Source organism: Scylla paramamosain, chromosome 39, assembly GCF_035594125.1.
Source record: "Scylla paramamosain isolate STU-SP2022 chromosome 39, ASM3559412v1, whole genome shotgun sequence".
NCBI lineage: Eukaryota > Metazoa > Arthropoda > Malacostraca > Decapoda > Portunidae > Scylla > Scylla paramamosain.
The window spans coordinates 705582-717500 of NC_087189.1; the positions used below are offsets into that span (position 1 = coordinate 705582).

An 11919-nucleotide genomic window follows, 5' to 3' on the forward strand; every position below is an offset into this window, starting at 1 on the left:
TCTCTCTCTCTCTCTCTCTCTCTCTCTCTCTCTCTAAATAATTTGACTGCATTGTTATTCTTGTAGTAGTAGTAGTAGTAGTAGTAGTAGTAGTAGTAGTAGTAGTAGAAAAATTAAACAAACTAGATAAAAAAGAGAAAAATGAAAATAAATAAACAGGCAAATAAACAAACAAATAAATAAATAATGAAAAAAACAACAACATGAAACAGTACAATAACAAACAAACAAACAAACAAACAAACATACATACATACAGACTCCCCACCAGTACCAGCACCACCACCACCACCACCACCACCACCACCACCACTAAAATAGAAAAAAATCACCATCAATTTTACTTCACCATCACAATTTTTCACTTTGAGATCATGAGGACAAAAGAGGAGGAGGAGGAGGAGGAGGAGGAGGAGGAGGGGAAAGGGTTAGGAGAAGGATTGGGAAGGGAAGAGAAGGTAAGAGAAGGGTATGGAAGAGGAGAATGCGGAGGAGGAGGAGGAGGAGGAGGAGGAGGAGGAGGAGGAGGAGGAAAGGGGAGAAGGAATGGAGGAAAATGAAGAAAAGAGGCAAAGGAAACAAAGAAGAAAGAGAAGTGGACAGAAAATAAAAAAAAAGAAAAAGGAAGGAAAAAAAGAAGAGACGGAAAAAATAAAATAAAACAGTTAAATATATAAAAAAATCTATATTTCTAATTAATCCTATTCTTATTTCTTTCTTTATTTTCTTTTCTTTGTTTCTCGTCACGCATTTCCTTTCTTTGTTATGGCTTCGTTCCTCTTCCTCCTCTTCCTCCTCCTAGTTATGTACACGTGTCAGTGCAAACTTCCTGAATATTCCATGACCCACAGACAGACAGACAGACAGACAGACAAAGACAGAAAGGAAGACAAGCGCTCTCTCTCTCTCTCTCTCTCTCTTTCTATTTTTTTTTATCTCTCTCTCTCTCTCTCTCTCTCTCTCTCTCTCTCTCTCTCTCTCTCTCTCTCTCTCCCTCTCTCAATAAAAATATTAAAAAAATAATAGACATGATAATAATGATAATAAAAAATCATTTCAATATATATAAATAATAAAAAAACACACTGATAAATAGAGCAAAAAAAAATCTGAATTAAAAACTTAAAGAACAAAAAATAAAATAAATAAATAAATAATAGTAACTATAACACAATCATCCTCACCATTTCGTCCTATTCGTACAAAATCTAGCCTAGTGATAAGTTCAATTCGGACACAGCCAGTACTAGTCCAGCCCCGCCCCACCGCCCAGCCCCGCCCGCTCTCCCTTCCTCCGTCCCGCGACACAGCGAGACCGGACAACTGCATAACTTTTCCTGGTCTTTCTTTAGCCTCGTACTTTAGTGACTCATGATTCTCCACGTCCTCTAAAGGCAATTTTAACACCACGCCCCGTCAGGAAAGAAATCCACGAAGTGTAGTCACTGTCTGTTGCTATTTGTATAACCGGATTTCATTGCTAGAGAAACTTTGTGTTAGTTCATTATTTTTGTTGTTGTTTTTATTTTAATTTTTAGTGGTGGTGGTGGTGGTGGTGGGAGGAATGGGAGAGAATGAAGGGATGAGAGAGAAAGAGGGAAGGAAGGATGGAGAAAAGAGAGGGAGAGAGAGAGAGAGAGAGAGAGAGAGAGAGAGAGAGAGAGAGAGAGAGAGAGAGAGAGAGAGAGAGAGAGAGAGAGAGAGAGAGAGAGAAATTAGACACAATATGATACATAAACCTTCAACACACACACACACACACACACACACACACGCACGCACACACACACGCACGCACCTTGGTTTGGTTACTTGCACATGGAAGATTCCACAGGATATTAACGTGCGCGCACACACACACACACACATTTTCTGTACTTCTTTTTCCCATTATTCTTTCTCTAACATAAATACAACCCATCTCTCTCTCTCTCTCTCTCTCTCTCTCTCTCTCTCTCTCTCTCTCTCTCTCTCTCTCTCTCTCTAAAAATAGTTAACTTATTCTATATCACTATCACATCCTTTCCCCCCCCCTTTTTTCATTTCCCTTCACTAACATCTCTCTCTCTCTCTCTCTCTCTCTCTCTCTCTCTCTCTCTCTCTCTCTCTCTCTCTCTCTCTGTACCCCTTTCCTGCCACCATCACACCTGCGCCTGGCTCTTTTTACGTATCTAATTAGGGATACAGGTAAGGGTGTTGAAATAGCCACTCATTATTTTCTGTTTCATCACCTTTCACCCTTGCAACGTCAGGAAAGGGGTAAGGGGCTAAAGGGTTACAGGGTTGTGTGTTCGTGTGTTCGTGTGTCTCCTTGGTCGTGAAAAGACGGTCAGTTAAAGAAAGGTGATGTTGTAATGCTGGTAAAAATAGAACAGGATATGGCGACGTGGAATCTGTACAGTGGAAAGGATTGAAAGATTGAAAAGGCTCTCTCTCTCTCTCTCTTTGAAAATTATTTGCTTTGTATTTAAAATGTTATGTAGGTGAAAGAGTTATATAGCCTCTCTCTCTCTCTCTCTCTCTTTTTAAATCTTTCTCTTATATTTAGCATGACTCCAGCTTATTTTTACTTTTATTTCTATTTTCATTTCCCCTTCTCCTGTCCGTTCCTTATTTCTTTCTTTCCACTTTTAGTTTATTCCCCCTCCCTTAATCTATTCTATTTTTATTACTTTTATTGATCTGTAACTATTTTCTTTTATTTTCAGTATCATTCTATTCATTCCTTTATCCCATTTTATTTCATTCCTCCAGCCGAGTTCCACAAATGTACAATATATAATAAACAGAGGGTCAATTCAAACAGGTAAATCCTTTTAGGTAAAATCTTTGTACGTTTATTCAGATACAAAAATATCACAAGTTCAGCTTTTATCACAAAGGGGCGATTGTGCCGACTAGCAACCCGTGGAGCTGGGCTTGTCCCCCACCACCAGCGGCCCCCGGGGACTGCATGAGAGTACCAGGAGCGCGGGGCGAGGACAGCCACACAAACATAGGCCCGTACTCAGACACTTCGCTCTCTCACCGCCACTATTCTCAAGGGCCACAGAGAAGATAGCCCGGGTTCTTATGAGTGTTTCAGCTGTTAATAGTGTAGAAATCTTGTTGGGTCACTAGAACCGGGGTAAAACACTCAGGTACCCGTGTGGCTTCAACTCTAGAGCCCTTGGAAGTAAGAGGCGGTGAGAATAGCCGTTAAGTGTTTTTTTGAATCCGGATCACACATGCGCATCACATTTCCTTATATGTTACTGTAGTATGTAGCAAAAGACATGGTGCTTATGACCTACTGATGTACTTGTCTTCACTAGCAACGTTTCTAGCCAACTCTAGTGAAATACATCAACTTTTCATTATTATTTAAAGTTTACACATTTTTTTCTCCATTTTTCATTGTTGGGTGATACAATACTTTGATTCCTGCGGGCGACACACACAAGAGTCCTGCCCGCATCCTCCTTATGGACTAAAGGATAAAAAGAGATCCTTATCAGAGTTCCTTGAGTAACCCTAAGGACGAGTGACCGTGGACTGAGTGAATGATATACCAAAACATTGCAGCGCCGAATTACAAACACTGCAAGCAACCTCTGGAGTCAGGAAAATGTCAACAAGAACATAACGTCGAGAAAATAATAATGGATAAGAAAAAATAATATGATTGGAATGATATGATGATGATGGTGATGATGATGATGATGTGGGGGTAAAAATAAATACATAACAGTGATATAAAAAAAAAAAATGAGTGGTGATGAGGGTGACCACTGCTGCGCGAAGAGTAATGCAGAAAGCTTGTACATTCAGGTGTGCAGGAGAGTGAGAGGCGAGGCAGGTGTGGGGGTGGGGGTTAGAGGAGTGGTGAAGGGGTGGAGAAACTTCGGTGACTGGTAGTGGAGGCAGAAGTGGAGATAGCTACCTCCACTTGAATACTCGTTTCTCCACCTTTTCCTCCTTCTTCTTCATATTCACCCAAAAAAGGAAATCTTCTCTTGCCAAAACTTTAGAGGAGGTCCTTTCTTCCTTTCTTCTCTTCATTCCTTTCCTCCAAAAAGGGAAAGATTATTACGTGTTTCTTCCTCCATTCCTCACTCCCTCTTCGTTTCTCTTGGGCTTCTGTCTCGCAATCCTCTTTCTTATCTTCGTTTCTGCCCCTATTCTTCTCCTCTTCTCTGTAATCCTCGTTTTTATCTTCATTTCTGGCCCTTTTTTCCTTTTCATCTCTTCTATGCAATCCTTTCTGGCTTTCCTCCTTTTTTTTTTCTCCTTTCCTCTCTTCGCCTCTCGTCTCTTCCTTTAATTCTCTCTCCTTCGACTGCTGCCACGCCACTACTGCACCATCAGAACTTGGGGGTCATCGTAGAAGTTCTTTTTTAGCAGCTCGTATCTCGGAGACACCACCATCTTCCTCTTGCCAAGTGACCTGCGTGGGGAGAAGGGGAGGCGTGTGTTAGGATCTGAATTCTACGTCAAGGTATTGTGTTGGGAATTGAGGGAAAATGAGTGGGTTTGGTTTTTCGAGTCCTGAGTGTTTTGGTTTGACATTTTGATAATCTGGTATTGTGAAAGAGAGAAACGGAACGTAAAACAATAAAAAAAGTAAACAAAAAACTGATAAACTGACTGGAAAACAAACAAAACAAGCTAAAACTCAAATAAATAAATAAATAAACCTCAAAAAGACACGAAAACAGGGGTCGATATTTACCTGAAGATTCTGGCCATTTTGGTGAACCAGGAGGTGGGATCTGCCTTGAGTTTTAGAACCAGGAGGTGAGTGGAGGGCATATTCTTGTCAGCCTTCATCTTAGCCAACTGCAGTTCGCCCAGTTCCGGATCTTCGTAGACTACAAACAACACACAACCTCTGAGGAAGAAGAAGAGGTGATGGTTAGTTACTGATGCGAAAAAAAGTAGATAAAAAAAAAATAAAAATGATAAAACCAAATTCTAAAACATTCCTACTCCAGCTCAAGTTATGCAAGTAGGTTTCCAAGGACCTTTAAGGCTCTAGTGACAGATTAACAAGGCTTCTGAATACTAGCAATGGTGAGAGTTGAGTAATAAAGTAAGGAGACAAAAAATTGGCGGTGATTTGAAATGAGAATAGAGAGACATGCCAAGACTGGGTTGCTGGGAGAGGAGAGGGGGAGAGAGAGGGAGAGGGAGAGGGAGAGGGGCAAGATCTTAAGGCAAGGATCTGAGAGAGTGGTCAAGGCCGGGAGTGACAGAGGAGCGAGGGAGGGAGGGAGGGAGATAAGAGGAGGTTAGGAAAGATCTAGACTTGAGGGAGAGGAGGGAGGGAGGGGAGGGGAGAGAGGGTGGGAGGGCGCGAGTGATACGTGTACAAACAGGAAACTTAATGAGAGTGTGCGTGCGTACGTGCGTATGCGCGAGAGCATTCTAGAAACTGACCGATAAAATTATTAAAAAACGAAAAGAAAAAATGATATTGATGAACTTTTAAAATTACTCTGAATTAGAAGAACGAAAGAATACAAAATTATACAAACGTTTTGCATGGGCAGGAAAGAAACAGAGAGAGAGAGAGAGAGAGAGAGAGAGAGAGAGAGAGAGAGAGAGAGAGAGAGAGAGAGAGAGAGAGAGAGAGAGAGAAACCCATAAACAAACTAAAAAAAAAACTCAAAATCAACAGAAAGACGCCAAAAACAATTGAAAACACGGCAGGACAAGTCAAAACCTCACCTCAAACCGCAGGGCTCATCTTTGGCCAAGTCCAGCACGTGTTCTGCCACTTGATCGAGAAGGAGAGGCGGGAACACAATGCTGTTATGTGTGTTCTGCCTTACTTCCTCCTCCACCCTTCTCCTCAGCACCATCCAGGCACTCGTCTCCACAGGGTCTTCTATTTCATCCAACAGACCTGGGGAGACAGAATTGGGGGTCAAGTTAGGATGATAGTAGTAGTAGTAGTAGTAGTAGTAGTAGTAGTAGTAGTAGTAGTAGTAGTAGTAGTATTGTATTATTATTATTATTATTTCTAACGTAACTTTTCATTCTCTCTTAGGTTTGATTAGGTTAGTAGTAGTAATAGTAATAGTAGTAGTAGTAGTAGTATCTCTCTCTCTCTCTCTCTCTCTCTCTCTCTCTCTCTCTCTCTCTCTCTCTCTCTCTCTCTCTCTCAGGCAATGCTTGTATCATGGCAAGAGGCAAATTATGCGAGGAGAGGAAGGGAGAGGGAGATGGGGAGGGGAGAGAGGGAGTGGTAACGCCCCTCTCCCTCTCCCTCACCCTCTTCATCCTCTCCGCCCTAGCAACACTTTCTACGCCAGCGAGGACACACACACACACACACACACACACACACACACACACACACACCACTTGTGAAAACCATCTTAGCCATCTCCTCTTTCACCTCATGTATTTTTTTTTTTTTTTGGCACCTTTGCAAACAAAACTCTCTCTCTCTCTCTCTCTCTCTCTCTCTCTCTCTCTCTCTCTCTCTCTCTCTCTCTCTCTCTCTGTCAACTGTCACAACACACAAGTACACGCACGCACAAACGCAATATTCAACAGTTGCAAAAGACACACACACGCAATGATACGCAGAGAGAGAGAGAGAGAGAGAGAGAGAGAGAGAGAGAGAGAGAGAGAGAGAGAGAGAGAGAGAGAGAGAGAGAGAGAGAGAAACTTCGCTAGAGCAAACTTGGCAAACATAGCAACAAAACCTCAATAACTCACAAAATACAAGATAAACTCAACAAATTCTTACCTTCTTCAGTAGGGAGAGGGCCGAGGAGGTCACTAAGGTTGGAATCCACGGGGGTGAGAACTTTTAAATGTGCCATGTTGAAACTTGCTTCGGTCTCACTTGAGTCTTTGTCTCTCGTAAGGGAGATGGAGAGCGACGAGTAAAGCGTGCACACCTCTCTGCGTCTCGTGAGTGACTGGCCTGCTGGGTGACGGGGTCCGCTCTTAGATGCAATGTCTGATGCCAAAAGCAAGAATTTTTTTCCACTGTCTTTCGCTCAATTCCTTCTCTCCGCCTCCCTGAGCCCACTCGGAAACAAGCCACAGGGAATTATTTACATCGTATCATTTCATTTACACATACAGGAACTAAGGAATTATGTAAATGATGTTCGTATACACACGGAGAAACACGAATTTAAAGCTGGTATCGCGTAAATGCGTGGGAAAACCAAGTGACCGGCATTCGCGAAGTGGGTTTACACAACACGAAACTCAACGGAAAGCGGAACCACTCGCTTTATCTGGACGGCGCATGCGTGAATTGCTACAGGATGTCAACACACTCTGGAAACTTAACTACAACACCCGAAAAACACTATAGAAACACAACACACACGAACAAACAAGCACTCAGTAGACGCGCAGATGCCTGACGAATCATATGAGGTGCCTAACAAGATGCATTATGGCGTGCTGACAGAGAAAACACGGGAAAACTAGTATTAAGGTCATGGGTGCAGACTGGGATGTCTTTGTTCACCCCGGCCGGCTGTGTCGTCAGCCGGGCCAGCAGCAGGCACTGAGAGGGGGGACGTTGGGCGGGCAGGGCTGCGGGAGGGAAGGCTTGGCTTGGTGTTGGGCTAGGTGGATGATGACATCTTTTCGTGAGGTGTGACTGATTTCCTGACTTCCTTTACCCATATTGTGACATCATATCCTTCCCTTCCCTCACCTCGCAGACCTAACTCATTAATAAGTTACTCAAATGCCAAGTATTCATTAGTTTAGTGCAGGTTAAATGGATGTTACCTTTTCGTAGTGTGAGTGAATTCCTGATTTCCTTCTTTCACTGTGACACCATCTTTACCTCACCACTTCCCCCAATCCATCAGTCAGTTACCGTAGTGTCAGGTACTGGTGGGGGGAGAGGGGGTAGTGTAGGCTGGGTATTGACAATTCTGACGTGTAATGGGGTTCCTGACTTTCCCGGCCCTCCCCATGGCTTCACATCCTTCCCCTTGCCTCACCACTCGCCTAACTCAATACTATGTTAACCGGAATGTCATGTACTGTACTGTGAACCCGTATCTTGTGAAAATACCCAAACACACTCTTTATTTTTTACTTTCCTTCCTTAATTTGCGTAAAGTATTCAAACTATATATATACATATTTTTGCTCACCTTTCCCTTGTCTATTCGTAAAGGCAATAAGTAAACATAAAATATGATTAAATGCATAGAAAAAATAGAAAAAAATGACAAAACTACACTGAGAACATTTAACATCAAATGAACACAACACAAACACATCATTTGCACGGGTAGGTAAGGCTGCAGAGAGGTAAACAACTCCAGCAGATAACACAGGTGTGGCCCAGGTGAATCTTGTTACCTGGCCACTATAATCACGCCCAATCACGCCCACAGCCTTGCCCAACAATACCCACGATATCAAGACAGCAAAACACTTCTCCTTTCCTTCATTCTTTTTTCTTATCATACCCACGACACCCAGACAGTAAAGCATTCCCTCTTTTCCTCCTCCATTCCTTTTTTTATCATTTTCTTCCCCTCTTCCTTCTTTTATTCTCCTATTTTGTGTTTTGTCGATCTTTTCCTTCCTTTCTTCTCCTTTGCTTATTCTTTTACTTGTCTTATCTTGTTTATTTCTATTTTCTATTTATTTCGCTGTTCTTTGTTCCTTCTTTGTTTCCTCCTCCTTCCCCTCCTCTTCCTCCTCCTCCTCCTCCTCCTCTTCTTCAATACTAGTAAGATACATTAAGTTCCATACCACGATTAACACACACACAGCACACACACACACACACACACACACACACACACAGAGCAAGCAGACAACCCGCCTGTAGTCACGGACACAGAGACCTTGAAGTGTGTGTGTGTGTGTGTGTGTGTGTGTGTGTTTCAGGGTTGCCCACAAGTTTATTATCACTGCCCTGTGCGATTAGAGAGAGAGAGAGAGAGAGAGAGAGAGAGAGAGAGAGAGAGAGAGAGAGAGAGAGAGAGAGAGAGAGAGAGAGAGAGAGCTATTGATGAAACGAAAAAAAAAATAAATAAATAAATAACCACTGAAAATTAACAAATAACCAAAAAAAAAGTCTAAATTTTCTTACAGTTTAATTATGAACGCAATAAATTAATATAATAAATAAATTAGTTAATTAATAAATAAAAATAAAGTAAATAAAAGAAGAAAACGAAAGAAAAGAACTAACTGGCATCTCATTGTCTTTGTCAATGTCACCCCGAGAGAGAGAGAGAGAGAGAGAGAGAGAGAGAGAGAGAGAGAGAGAGAGAGAGAGAGAGAGAGAGAGAGAGAGAGAGAGAACTTCATAAATGTTACGTTTACCAAAAAACATTAATCTCTCTCTCTCTCTCTCTCTCTCTCTCTCTCTCTCTCTCTCTCTCTCTCTCTCTCTCTCTCTCTCTCTCTCTCTCTCTTCCAAACCTTCCTCAATCTTCCCCGTCCTCTACCAAACATTCTCTCTCTCTCTCTCTCTCTCTCTCTCTCTCTCTCTCTCTCTCTCTCTCTCTCTCTCTCTCTCTCTCTCTCTCTCTCCAAATATATCTCCTCGCCCCACTCACTGCCTACGGGTCTCTCCTTCTCTCTCTTCCTCCCTCCCTCCCCCTCCCACCTTTCCTTCTTCCCTCCAGTGTCTCTCTTTCCTCCACCTTTTTATTATTTTCTCTCCATCCCTCCCTTAACTCCTTCTGTTATAAACGCTTTGCCCCCCCCCACATCTCTCTCTCTCTCTCTCTCTCTCTCTCTCTCTCTCTCTCTCTCTCTCTCTCTCTCTCTCTCTCTCTCTCTCTCTCTCTCTCTCTCTCTCCAAACCCTTCTCAACATTTTCTGCCTTCATAAATCCTCCTCCTCCTCCTCCTCCTCCTCCTCCTCCTCCTCCTGCGTCTCCCTGTTGCCTGAGGAACTTAAGCAGAGAGGCAGGTTGCGACAAAAGAGAGAGAGAGAGAGAGAGAGAGAGAGAGAGAGAGAGAGAGAGAGAGAGAGAGAGAGAGAGAGAGCAACCATCCCACTACAGTTCATACATAATATATCCTTCTCTCTCTCTCTCTCTCTCTCTCTCTCTCTCTCTCTCTCTCTCTCTCTCTCTCTCTCTCTCTCTCTCTCTCTCTCTCCCTGAGGAAAACTACCCCTCATTTTCTTTACCTTCGTCAGGTCAGGTAGAAGGAGGAGGAGGAGGAGGAGGAGGAGGAGGAGGAGGAGGAGGAGGAGAAGGAGGAGGAGGAGGAGGAGGAGGTGAAGTGCACTGGAAGACACAGAGACAGGTGGAAGGAGGAGGGAGGAGGAGGAGGAGGAGGAGGAGGAGAAATCTTGATAAACTTGAGTCAGGTAACTTTGTGTCCATTGATACTTGCTCCTCCTCCTCCTCCTCCTCTTCCTCCTTCCTCCTCCTCCTCCTCCTCTTACGGTTACAGCACAGGCGCGGCTCTTCATTCTCTTCTTTCTTACTTATAGAAAAAGCCTCCTCCTCCTCCTCCTCCTCCTCCTCCCTTATGCATTATTATTCTTTTTATTCTTCCACTCCTCTTTCTCAACCTCCTCCTCCTCCTCCTCCTCCTCCTCCTCCTCCTCCTCCTCCTCCTCCTCCTCCTCCTTCTGTTCTCTTCATTATCTAATTTTTTCCCTCTCTTCTTCTCCTCCTCCTCATTCTTCTTCTTAGTCTCTATTATCTTTTAGCTTTTTATTCCTTCTCCTCCCCCTCATCTTTATCTCCATCTCCTCCTCCTCCTCCTCCTCCTCCTCCTCCTCCTCCCCTAACACCTGAATACATAAGAAATTACAGATCTTTTTTTTCTTCTCTCTTCTTCTTCTTCTTCTTCTTCCTTCGCTTTAGAATCCATTGTTACTTATTCCTCCTCCTCCTCCTCCTCCTCCTCCTCCTCCTCCTCCTCCTCCTCCTCCTCCGTCTCCTCCTTTTTAGTGGAGTTGCCAGCTTGAGGTTAATTAACATTGGACTTCTTTCTCCTCCTCCTCCTCCTCCTCCTCCTCCTCCTCTTCTTCTTCTTCTTTTTCTTCTTCTGTTTATTCTTCCTTCTCTTCATGGAACGAATCATGACTCTCTCTCTCTCTCTCTCTCTCTCTCTCTCTCTCTCTCTCTCTCTCTCTCTCTCTCTCTCTCTCTCTCTCTCTCTCCCCCTGGCCTTGCTATGCCCATGTAGGTATTAAGAGGCATTATCCCCCCTACTTACCCCCTCTCCCTCTCCCCCTCGCACTCACGCTCTCCCCCTCTCCCCTCTCCCTCCGCGCCTCCCCTCCCAGCCCTTGACACTATTATCACCCTTGCACGCCCACCTCACGCCCTAGCAACACTACACGCGTGCATGAGGTCTTCCCTATCCCGTCCACCTCACTAGTGCAAGAGTTAACTAATATTCTCAGTGTTTTTATCCTTTTCTCTGGTAAACTCTATCCTATCCACCTTACTAGTGCAAGTTTACCAGTATTAATTTTTCAGCTCTTTCACTTTTAAATTCTGTCTTATCCACCTTACCAGTGCAAGAGTTAACGAGTATTCTTAATCTTTCAGCTCTTTCAATGGTAAACTCTGTCATCTCCTCCTCACCAGTGCAAGAGTTAACGAGTATTCTTAATCTTTCAGCTCTTTCACTGGTAAACTCTGCCCTCTCCACCTTACCAGTGCAAGAGTTAACGAGTATTCTTAATCTTTCAGCTCTTTCAATGGTAAACTCTGTCATCTCCTCCTCACCAGTGCAAGAGTCAACCAGTGTTCTTAATCTTTCGCCCCTTTCCTAGAAGACTCCTGAATTCCCTGCCTGCTTCTGTATTTCCCCCTTCCTGTGTTCACAACTATACTGCAAGAGTTAACCAGTGTTCTTAATCATTCATTCATCCATCCATCCATCCATCTATTCATACATACATACACACACGCACGTACATATATACTTACATTATCATCACAAATTTCTTTCATTC

At 43.3% G+C, this 11919-nt stretch overlaps 1 protein-coding gene across 1 annotated transcript; it reads right to left on the reverse strand.

The window, feature by feature from the left end:
• Nucleotides 1–2811: 2811 nt before the first annotated feature.
• LOC135091959 (protein charybde-like) lies at nucleotides 2812–6922 on the reverse strand. The gene is made up of 4 exons (XM_063990029.1): nucleotides 6740–6922; nucleotides 5710–5887; nucleotides 4712–4870; nucleotides 2812–4426 (listed from the first exon to the last, which is right to left on the reverse strand). Exons 1-4 carry the CDS (start codon nucleotides 6813–6815, stop codon nucleotides 4333–4335), a joined length of 507 nt encoding a protein of 168 aa, XP_063846099.1. The 5' UTR covers nucleotides 6816–6922; the 3' UTR covers nucleotides 2812–4332.
• Nucleotides 6923–11919: the final 4997 nt, after the last annotated feature.